The sequence below is a fragment of the Musa acuminata genome, unplaced genomic scaffold (assembly GCF_036884655.1).
Source record: "Musa acuminata AAA Group cultivar baxijiao unplaced genomic scaffold, Cavendish_Baxijiao_AAA HiC_scaffold_1103, whole genome shotgun sequence".
Taxonomy (NCBI): Eukaryota; Viridiplantae; Streptophyta; class Magnoliopsida; order Zingiberales; family Musaceae; genus Musa; species Musa acuminata.
Genome location: NW_027021316.1, coordinates 20,683 through 32,037, shown reverse-complemented (window position 1 = coordinate 32,037; position 11,355 = coordinate 20,683). Strand labels below are relative to the sequence as shown.

The window sequence follows — 11,355 nt, the reverse complement described above, 5'->3', positions numbered from 1 at the left end:
GTTGTGTTGTAGATTCAAACGATTCAAATGCCTGTAACATCACACACATGGTAAAACCAAAAGGAAAGCCATGGATATGTTCGAAGGATGTGAGAAAGAATCGGGTGTGTTTCCTCCCCAAAACACAAAAACAAAAGGAGGAGAAGGGAATCAAGCTTGGATAGAAGAGCTGCGTGAGTCACCTGGGAAAAGCTTATTCCTTCCACCCGACATGCACATCAAACAAAAGCCGCCAACCGATCGACTTCCCTCGTCTCCATATAAACACACCCACCACCCCTCGAGTTCCCTTACCACCACCACCACCACCTCAACCCTCAACACCACCGTCGCCATGTCTCGACTTCCCATGACCACCATCCTTCGTCTCAGGTGAGCTTCAGTTTGCACTCCCACTCCTCCAATGATCAAACCCAACAACCCTAATACTTCTTCTTCTTCTTCTTCTTCTTCTTTGTATTTGACAGCCGGCGGTCGTACGCCGTGGTTGCAGCGGAGGCCTCGCGTGCACCGGCAGCGGATGAAGAGGTTGCGAGAGCTGCTGTGGTGGCCGGGGAGCAGGGCGCAGCGACGAGGGAGAAGGTCTTTTGGATGAGGGACCCGAAGACGGGGAACTGGATGCCAGAGAACCGGTTTGGCGACCTCGACGTGGCTGAGCTCCGTGCCCGATTCCTCAGCTTTAACCACGGGAAATGAACATCGACACCTTTACAGATCGAGAGTCTACTCTTGCTACTGGAGTCGATCTCAAGTTATGCTTTGGTTCTCTATCTTCTAGTTTCTATGAACGCTAAACGATCCTTCACTATCTTGCTGATGTTGTTCGTGAACAACATTGCAGCATTTAGTTGAACCGTAACCACGACAAATAAAAGATCTACCGGAGTTGATCTCAACCTATGCTTTTGACTCTTCATCTTCTAGCTTCTGTAAACTTCTGATGCTGCAAGGACTTTTGTCAAAGAACAAGAACTACTAACCAGTGTTGTGAATGAACGCTAAACAATCATTCACCATTGCTGGTGATGTTCATGAAGAATTTTGCAGCATTTAGTTGATGCAAAGGCCTGATTCAGCTAAAGCTCATCCTTTCTGACACTGGGATTGCTGCAGTCTATGCTAAGCTTGCTTACAACACCAGGAAAAAGGCGACCAGCTAGAACAATTTCCATCCCTTAAGATTTGAATGTTAGATCTTGATCTTACCCACAAAAAAAAAAAAAAAGGATCATAATGCCATAATTTGTCCTCCCTGATGCCTACTGGGGTCTGCAACTTCTACTGCAAGTGGGCTAATGGGAGATGTGGTTTTCAAGCAGAGGCTGATGGAGATGGCTGTGTGTGTATAGTGTTGGGCCTTCATGCCTATCTTGTTAGACCATTGAGATGGCTTGGAAATGCAAACTCATTCATGGGTTTTATTGAGAGAGAGAGAGAAAAAAAAAAAGAAAAAATTTCTTAATTTTGCTAATATGTTGGTAGATTATTCATTTTCCCTTTGTTTGTATCCTCATCAATCCTTAGTTTTGGGTCAAGTTTACAAAAACAAATAGCCCATTATCAAAAATTAAATTAAATTAACTATTTGATATATCGATATCATATATATAATAGGTAAAACCATCAATTAATCAAGTTTCCTCCATCAAGATTATACTTGAAGATTCCGAGACAGCAACAAAAAATCTTGATGTTTTACTTTCCTGTTCATATGTCTAGGCTATGCTGGAATTAGTTTGTTTCCTCCCTTGGATAAAGTAGAAATTTGTCTCTTTTAATGATGCTCAGCAAAGCTGCATTGTAATTCTAATTACATTATTAAGTAAATCAATTGCATTGCTAACTTAAAACCTATCAAAATAAGAGGCAATGATGCAGATTCAATTCATTGACTTCGCATATCAGCATAGGGATTTGATACAAATGTCCACTATAGAATATGCCAAGTTGCTGCTGCCAGCCTGAATTCTTAGGTCATGGATAAGATTAGCACATAGAAAACACTACCAGGAGTACCTTCAAATAAACCTGGTAGCTTCATGCTGGATCTTTGTCTTTGATCAATCACAGCCTTCATCTCAAAGACCTTGTGGAGCCCCACAAATTGTGCTGTAATAGTTAACAGCACAAATTTCTTCCAATGTCGTACAACTGTCACAGGTGGCATAAGTTATCAGAAAATGGCTTTAGGTTTAAATCACAAATGCAGCACAAGAAACATAGATAAGTTTTTGTATTAAAAAAAAGATGGATACTTTTGTAGATTTAGTATGCAGAAATTTCTTGGCTACAAACAAAGGCATTGAACTTAAATGTTTTATTTTAGTTAATACTTAGACAAGAAGATAAGACCTAGAGGGATTTGGAATATGATAGAGTTAAGATAATGATAACTAATAGGTGAAGAAATAGACCTCTCAATCAACCATAAGTTTTCACATTAAAGAAACAAAAGATGTCAGAACAGGTTGGATCACAAACTTCATCAAAACTACATAGTTAACTCTCAGAAGACCATTAAGAAGAAGTCTAAATTGAATGATTATATGACTTATTAATCAAATTGGTCTCTCATCAATTATTGGATGAGTACCGTAACTTTCCAAGTATAATTTATGATTAAAAAGAATTTTGCCTATTAAAAGAACATTAAACCAAGCAAATCATTATCCTATATGCTGCCTGCAATTCCTTTGTTTCTCCAACCACAGACAAGATTTGACATTATCTTTTCACAAAGATGGCCAATCAAGCAAGCCATTCATCTAAATAGAAACTTACCTTGCCTTCAGGGAACCTCTAGCATTCTCTAATCCTTATTCCTCAACAGCACCACACCTATAAAGATTGGAAAGAGAAGAGATTCAACAACCACCATGGCAATCAGATATTTTCATCCAAACGCTATCCTTCCAAGAGACCAGACAAGAAAGACCATGGTGAGAGCTTCCCTGATCTACAACAGCCAAATATCACCCCAAACATCAGTTTCTTTAAGCAATTTCTTCAGGATCAACCACAAGGTATGATCTCTCTTATAGCTGTAGTAATAACATTGTCATCTGAAAATTTCAAATACGCTGTCCTTTGGATCTTTTACTCTCAGGCTCTGAAGCCTGAAATCATGTCATAGATATCAGCTTGCTATTCTAGCTATTACTGTTGTCAGGTCTACGAAGATCAAGTGAGGGGTATAATATGCTACAGAGATGAAAGAGGAGAAATAATTTGTGAGGGATATGATGAAGGATCAAGACATAGTCACCATTTATCTTCAGAAAATGGAAAAAGAATTTGTGAGGGATACAATGAAAGACCAAGATATCATCTTCGCTCACCAGCACAGGTAGAAGAAACTGTTTGTGAGGCATATGATGACCAGGTGAAGGGTATAATCTGCTGCAGAGATAAAACAGGAGAGATGATCTGTGAGGGAATTGATGAAGGACCAAGATACAGTTAACGTCATCATCACAAAACACATATGAAGCTAGGTACAGAAGAAAGCACATCAGTTCTCGCATAAATTCCAATCACATGTCGCATTGAGAGGTAAGACTAAGGATATACAAGCTTTCATACAGATGTCAAGGTACTTGTTGGTACTATCTGCAAGTTATTCAGGTTTCTAAACATGGATTCTAATGTGTTCAGAATGAGTAAATGATAAAGTTGAATGTTGCCAGCATCAAATTCTGTTTGTGGGAGTTTATATCTAATAAATTTACATTTAACAATGGCAGGACCATGAAAGCTTAGCATCAAGGTTTTCTGGTTACCAAAATATAATCACCAAGAAGTAGGAAATATGCATTCAAAATTCAATGGTTTACATGACTCAAGAAGTGATTCAATTTCCTATTTGAATGAATCCAAAAACAATCCCAAAAACTGCCTGAGATATAATGTTAGCCAAGGCTCAACAATGCTTACCAAAATCTACCTGAGAGACGGTGAAAAACGAGAAACTTCCTCATTTTCATAATAACCATCAACCATTGCAAGTGCTGCATAACGACTTTCTCAAAAATAATTTTCACTCATTTCATCCTCAACTAGAACTTCCTCTAGTGTTTAACGAATATAAATATTAGTATATCTTTACTAGTAAATCCACATGTCCGTCAACTACCCTCATCTTAGTAAAATTAACTTTTTGAATATGTATCCTAATTGGCCTTACATTCTGAAAAATAAAAGTATATCAGGCCTTTCATCTACCAGATGTGTTCTTTTCAAATTTAAGAGGCCCATGACAATCATACATCATTGCATCTGACTTCTTCCATTTTAACTATCTCGGTTTAACTCTGTGAATGATATCAATCTCTGTTTCCTATTGAATCATACATCTAAGATACGGAAACTTTTTTACCATTAAAACTACTTAACCATTTATATTAACTATACCTTCAAAACCTCTGTTTGCGTTTATAGGATAGGACTTATTAAATTAAGACCTTGGTTTCTAAATTTTTCTCCATAGCTTAAGATCATTCCAATTCGATATTTGAACAATCAAGATGATGTCAACAACCAATAGTCATCTTCGTTATAACTTAATCACCACAACAAGCAACTGTGACTCACAACTATGTGAGATTGGCAACATGAATCCTGTTTTCCTCGAAAACTTACAGTGGTAAAAGCTCATTAGGCATTTCACCTATTGTATCTTCAAGTCACCAACATATACAATTAGACGACTTCACCAAATCCCAAGAAGGCGAAATTCCGCAGAAAACGGCCATAAAAAGCACAGTTCGATCGGTCGAGTCCAGTAGATGAGAGCGTCGGCTGGGAGGAATGGTGTCTGCCTGAGAACTTGCTGAGGAAAAAGAGGAATGAGGATTCGATTTAGGGTTCTTACCACCGACGGGGCCAACGGAGCGAAGAGACCGCACGGGAGCGAACTGAAGAGGAGGAGAACGTGGGAAGGTTCGTTGGCTAAGAGATTAAACTGAACCCAAACATATTTATAGTCCAAACGAGGCCGAGCCCAAATTTTACCCAATTCGATTAGGCTCGGCATTGTTGATGGCCAAATCGTAATACTCTACATGTATGCCCTGCCATGTAGTACAAATTAATTGGCACTTATTCCTATAAAGGATATATTGTTATGATGATTACATTTTCAAGAGTATTTTAGATATTTTGTATTATTTTGTTTAAATATAAACTATTAACTAATGAATATAATTAATAGTGATTCGAGGAGGGTGGAGATAGGACAGATTGTTAAATAATAATAATAATAATAATAAATGTTATTTCTTCTCCTTTAGTTTTGAATGCATGTTCTATTTGGCATTGGATTATCCCACATAATTGAATTTTTAAATTTGTGTTTGTTATTGTATATTTTGATAATTCGATTGGATATTAATTCAAACTCGATCTAAGATCCTATCTATTGCTTTATCTTATATAGATGTCAGCAAGTGCTAAACTCACTTGATTATAGATACGATAAATCTTATAAAATTACATCGAAAGATATACTCAACTAATGTCGAGTCTAATTTTGTGCCTAGTAAATTTGAGTTTAAGAGTTTTAGAGAATTAGAAAACAAATATGATGCATCTTTTATAGCGGGGTTTCAAAATAGTTATGTTTGATAATATACCTTAATACCAAGATGATTACATACCTTTTTCAGTACCAAATTTAATCATGTTATACTAAATTTGAATATTGTAGATCTTTTATAAATGAGATTGTATCGAGATGATAACACTGTTAGTCATATGATGCTAAAGTGTTAATCACTAGTATCCAAGAGTTAGTCTGAGTTATTGGTCACATAACTATAGTGTTGATTGCATGGTTTATCCATGCAACAGTGAGGTGTCAACCATGTCCTTCCCATGTCATGTTCCATTGGAAAAATCTAACTAAAAGGATATAAAATATAAAAATATTAATCATATCAATTTAGGGAATTATTTTAATCTGTATATCACTAAAAAAAAAAAGGTGCAGCAACACAAGAGTTTTAAAAAAAAAGGACCTAATTTATAATTCTATAGTTACAGTCCTAATTTAGGATTAACATGGTTTTTAGTGGTATAAATTAATTAGATGTGGTGCCTCTAAGGAAAGATCAGCTCACACTTGACACCTTATGCCACTCTTCTCAAGGAAATGCTATGGAAGATGTACATGAGCTGTGAAGATCCAAAGAGATGCGAATCAAACTCCAACAGTTTGGCAAGTCGAATCCAATGAAATGGCATTGTGTTGACATGTTCTACACTCTGTGATATTAATAACTATTTTCCTAGTAGAGATTGAGTTTATAATTGCAGATGTGGGCATCAATCATTTGGCTAGCAAGAAGAAGACAACTATTAATCCATGAAGGTTCAAATCAAAAAGGTCCACGGAGGGAGAACAGTCAACTTCAAGTTCCCCAGAGGTCAACCACCAAGCTCAATATCCTCGTAATCCACCAAATCTTGACCTACTTTAATGGGCAACCTTCCTCTTCTCCGCTAAGAATCCAAGTAGTTCAACCGCACGAAGCTTTTTTCCATGTTCACGTTTCCCTACGTCAAGAAAGGGCTCACATGCTCGAGCCTACTTGCATCCTGCACCCTGATTCAACTTCGTCCCAGATATATGCAGCTAAGGCCCAGGCTTGATAATGTATCAGATTCAGTAAGATCATCTTCTTCTTCTTCTTCTTCTTCTTTGCGGTGTTCGTCCATCATGGTGGCCGGGAGACACGCAGTTCCACGGTCGAACAAGGGAGGAAGAAGGTCTCTCATGAAGGAGCTGCGGGCGAGGGGCCTACATCGCAAGCCGCTGCTGCGCCACCATGCTCCTCTGCTGGCGTATCCATGGAGCTGACTGAACAAAATGCTGAGTTCATGGCTTTGTTTCAGCACATCGATCCTTTTTCTTTTTCTTCTCCCGATCGATCGCGCCACCATATGGAAGGATGTCCATGTGCTGATATCATGGCCTTGCCATCGCAATGCTTCTTCCTCGTCCATTCATTCTTCTGGAGTTGTCGTAGCAAAGAAATGATCACATCGCAGCCGCAGCAACGAGAGGATCAATGCATCAACGTAGCAGCACCTCCTTTTATCTTTGTGTGTTTGACACGGATGGAAAGTTTCCATTGTTTATTCTGATATGCATGACTCCTATTAAATTCATTGTTCCAAGTGGAGCGCACACTCTCAGATTACAAGATTTAAATGCGCAATACTCGCATGCATGCATGTCAAAAATTGCTGGTAAATACCGTCACCTTCCCTCCTCTGAACTTTGAGAAAGAACATGCATTCATTGGTCACGAGAAACAACAAAAAAGTTCGAAAAAATCACGGTGGCTAACGACGCCTGTAGAAGACGATTGATCAGAAGACGAAAAACACACAACTATCAATCCTCATTAGTTTGCTAATTTACACCATCCTCCAATTACTCCTTGCTGCTGCTGCTGCTGCTACTATTGCCGGATTCTGAAACACGATATGACCTCAAGTGTCTAAAAAAGAAATAAACCTTCGTTGACCCCTCCCTCTCTTGAAGTCCAATCTTTGTTATATACAGAAGATGTGAGATCCGCTCAGATGATACTCCTCTTCTCCTGTCGTTTGCCATCACCAGCTTTGTCTCAGAGAACAAGCCACCGCCTGTGCCCAATGCCGCAATCTTGTCTTCACGTGCTGCGGACTGTCTCCTGTTACAGAAAGATCATGACATCCCAGCCAACGCCAAGAACCATGAGTTGTTATTAGAATCATCAATGCATGTTTCAGCTCAAGAATCTCGACCATTTCGTAATGCGTCGACAGGTGAACGCTAATTGTTAAGCGTGCAATGGTAAAGAGGAGAGGAGGATTACAGCACCTGGATTGCAGATCTTCCAACAATCTGAAGCTCCTGACTGCGACTGTTCGTTGGGACTGCGCGGGCTCGGGAGGCCGTCCAGAGCGGATGACGAAGAGGTGGCGGTCGGGGTGGAGGCCGGGCTCGGCGATGATTGAAGCTTTGGGTCGGAGAGCTGGCGGTTGACGGCGAAGTATAGGTTGAGGGCGGGGAGAGTGTCGCAGAGGCCTTGTCCACCTTCCTCTTCGTTGAAGCCAAACCCAAGGTCGATGGAACCCCTGAGCTCGTCGAGGTCCTCGTCGGTCAAGCTCCTCGTCCTTCCATCCAACCGCCTCTCGCTCCCCTCGGTCGCCTCCTCATCTCCTCCTCCTTCTTCGCGGCCGCCTCCCTCCATCAGACGCCTCGTCTGCAGTATCTGCCTCCTCCTCTTCTCCCACTTGGCCTCCATTCTCGTCTCCCTCATCGACAACTGCTTCGAAAGCAGCCTCCTTTTGTTGATGCCGAGGGCAAGGCCAGTACTGATGCCGTTTGCGGGGTTCCATGCCGGCGGAGGCGCTTGCTCTTCGATCTCCACCACCGCCTCTTCCTCCGCCTCACTCTCCGAAGACGACGACGACGACGACACTTGCAGCAGCTGATGCACCACCGTGTTATTCTTCATCCGTTCTGCCATCTCCGCACTTGTTCGATCCTCCTCCTGCCTCAGGCCTCACCGTAAAACACATCTGACGCCGCCGCTGGACGACGGCCGCAGCAAGATGAGGCAGAAGAGGAGAGAAGGATCGGGAACTCCTCCCTTCTTTCGTGAGGAGTGGCTGTTACCTGATGAATATATAAGGCTTTGTTGGAGCGCCATCTCCGACCACTAATCATCCGAGATGCAATGGACGCCGCTCCTATTAATTCACATTACCTATTTTTTTCCTGGGGTCTCTACTTGTGCTGTACGTGGAAGGAACGAAAAGGAGAAGATTTTGGAGTCTATACATAGAACGTGACCTTCCATTTCTACAGATCACGATCTGGAAGCAGATTCGCCTATCTCCTCCATTCTACAGATGAAATGTTCTTTGTATCATAGACTTGGTCACCATACATTTAATCTGAATGCAAGTGATATTCGTAATCCATTGACTTGATGAACGCAGCGTTCTTCTGCAACCTCAAAGCTTCGAGTTACACTCTCCTGCAAAACTCTGCTTTGCTGGATCAAATGAGTCGACATGTAGAGGACTTGTTGATCGAGTAGTCAACTTCGATATGTCATACGAAAGATTATTCCATGACTGATAGTCGATGGTTGATGGTTATAGTTCCATCTGATGCCAAATTATGTCTTCTGTATAAGCTAAGTTTGATATCGTGTGCAATCATTCATATAGAAAAAACAGGACGATAGCAGCTCTCATGTATTCTCTGTTCGTGAGCCCAAAGAATACTTGACAAAATATGAGAATATACACATATGTAATTCATGAGCTTCCACATTCAAGAACTCTGTTAATTAGACTGATGCATTTATTCCTGGACACCATAAATTTCCTGATTGTGTAGGAGTTTAGCTGTACCATTTCCTCTGCAAATTCAGTATCTTCTGTACCATTTCACTGCAAATTCAGCAGCGAAATTCCAGCTTTATTTTCTAGCAACATCGCCACAACAATGGACACTTTTGACACCCAAACAAATCAAAGTTTAGTCAAGAAGAATGCTCTAAGCCATTTTCCATGCTATATCTTAGGCTGCCCATAGCAAGAAAAAACCAAAGTTTTTTCTGTCTTCCTTCCCTATTGATCTCTGGTAGACAGAAGATATGTAGACAATCCTAGCATTGATTATTGTGATCTTACCTTAAGGTACTCTCAAGAAACAACAGTCTTTTTAGGCCTTCACTGTGATAGTTGTATTTTCTTTAAGGGCCTAGTTGAAAATAGAAGTTTTGAGAAGAAATAAATTGCAGAAGAACAACTTCTTTTCTACACAAAGAAGAAGAAAGGAAAGATGTGGGGATGAGCAAAGTACCAAAGTAAAAAACTTTTGCATTGCAGATGTGGGGATGAGCTAATCTCCCAGGTTTTCTTTAGGATCGAAGTGAGCACTTGGTGCATAGGATTTTGTTTTGTCTTATGGTTTAGATCACATGTTTGATAGGTCATGGAAATCATATTTTGCCAGCTCAGTGACATGGCTGCTATGTCAAACTGGATTGTGCAAAGCATTCTTCGCCTGTGTGTCGTTCGATATCCTTGAGTTGTCCTTATCTATCTGTATCTGCTTTCAGTTGAAGGAACCTATGCAAATTTATGCTGTCCAATCCTGTGAACATGCCATTGATAACAATGATATATCCTTTTGTCCAAAAACCTCTTTTGCCACCCCCATTACTGGATCTCATCATGCTTAATCCAGACTGCTAGTCGTAGGGATTCAAAGTGTTCCTAAAAGCTAAGAAAAGCAACACAAGTACTTTTGTTTCCCCTTTATAATCACTAATCTCACCTTTAAATGTGCCCTTGAGGCCTCTGTTCTCTCCCCCCTTCCCTCTCCTCCTCTACATCCGCTTTACTTAGCTTCAGAAGCTTTGGCTGTCTTCCTTTCTCCGTTGCAGAGCAGAGAAATCTAGCTCATTCTTACATTGATGCTGTATCTCTATCACCATAACATAGTAGATGAAATGAACATCTCGATGAGGTACCATCACCCAAATCTGGTGTTGGGTCGTCTCTTCTCAGAGGCCCTTGCTCTTTCGCTGCTGCTTCCCGGCACAACTCCACCCTATGCGTCTTCTCCGTGGCTGCTGCCACTGAGAGGGCTTCGTAGACCCTCTCGAGGGACGTATGCATGAGATGAGATGCTGTATACGTAAGTTTTACTGAGATAATCCGTTTGTTCCGTTCCATTCCATTCATCTCCTATTTTGATATTATAAATTTATATCTTGTTTTTCAGTTCATTAAATATTCAAAATCTCATCTAACAAATTTAATTATTATATTAAAAAAATTCAAGATGAATTGAACCTTAATCAGATTCGATACATTAATCTCGATAAGATGTGTTAATGAGAATCATCCTCGCAACATAATATCTACTTGTCGCTTTCACTATATCAAGCGATCGAACTATATAGGTTTGATATAAGATATTTTTATTAAAAATATTTTTATATTAAATAATTATAATAAAAAAACCTCATGGGAGACCTCTCGCTCACGTCAGTAATCATTAAATCATTTCGAGAATGGTTTACCAACTTAGTAAAATAATATATCGAATGGTATCTTTTTCCTTTTCAGGTTAATAAATACCTATACATATGATATGAAGGTAATAAATAAGGTAATGTTACATACATGCTTCAAATTGTTGCATAACCTGCAGCGAAAACGTGAACGCCACAGAAATACTAATTACGTACTATCCAAATGCGCATCCGCTGGAAGCATTGGGTGATTTATACGGTCGCAGACCGCAGACCATAGGTGGGGTCCGGGGTTGCTCTGAGACTC

General features: G+C 40.1%; 2 protein-coding genes and 2 long non-coding RNA genes across 4 annotated transcripts; 2 read left to right on the top strand and 2 right to left on the bottom strand.

Annotated features, from left to right (window-relative positions):
- Positions 1–212: 212 nt before the first annotated feature.
- On the top strand, positions 213–896 carry LOC103989993 (protein SENESCENCE-ASSOCIATED GENE 21, mitochondrial). The gene is made up of 2 exons (XM_009408979.3): positions 213–372; positions 468–896. The coding sequence occupies exons 1-2, from the start codon at positions 335–337 to the stop codon at positions 694–696; spliced, it is 267 nt and encodes an 88-aa protein (XP_009407254.2). The 5' UTR covers positions 213–334; the 3' UTR covers positions 697–896.
- Positions 897–1,820: 924 nt separating this feature from the next.
- On the bottom strand, positions 1,821–4,935 carry LOC135666443 (uncharacterized). Its single transcript, XR_010509795.1, has 3 exons — positions 4,871–4,935; positions 4,639–4,797; positions 1,821–2,151 (listed from the first exon to the last, which is right to left on the bottom strand). It is a non-coding gene; the product is annotated as an uncharacterized LOC135666443 (long non-coding RNA).
- LOC135666442 (uncharacterized) lies at positions 2,749–3,693 on the top strand. Its single transcript, XR_010509794.1, has 2 exons — positions 2,749–3,023; positions 3,170–3,693. It is a non-coding gene; the product is annotated as an uncharacterized LOC135666442 (long non-coding RNA).
- Positions 4,936–7,617: 2,682 nt separating the features above from the next.
- On the bottom strand, positions 7,618–8,507 carry LOC135666446 (uncharacterized). Its single transcript, XM_065178018.1, has 2 exons — positions 7,868–8,507; positions 7,618–7,697 (listed from the first exon to the last, which is right to left on the bottom strand). Exons 1-2 carry the CDS (start codon positions 8,505–8,507, stop codon positions 7,618–7,620), a joined length of 720 nt encoding a protein of 239 aa, XP_065034090.1.
- Positions 8,508–11,355: the final 2,848 nt, after the last annotated feature.

Bases quoted from the DNA above. Each gene is read 5' to 3' on its own strand.
- LOC103989993 (XM_009408979.3), top strand. From the start codon at position 335: ATGTCTCGACTTCCCATGACCACCATCCTTCGTCTCAG. The intron at 373-467 runs GTGAGCTTCAGT...TGTATTTGACAG, and splicing joins ACCACCATCCTTCGTCTCAG to CCGGCGGTCGTACGCCGTGG.
- LOC135666446 (XM_065178018.1), bottom strand. From the start codon at position 8,507: ATGAAGAATAACACGGTGGTGCATCAGCTGCTGCAAGTGTCGTCGTCG. The intron at 7,698-7,867 runs GTGCTGTAATCC...TTTCTGTAACAG, and splicing joins TTGGAAGATCTGCAATCCAG to GAGACAGTCCGCAGCACGTG.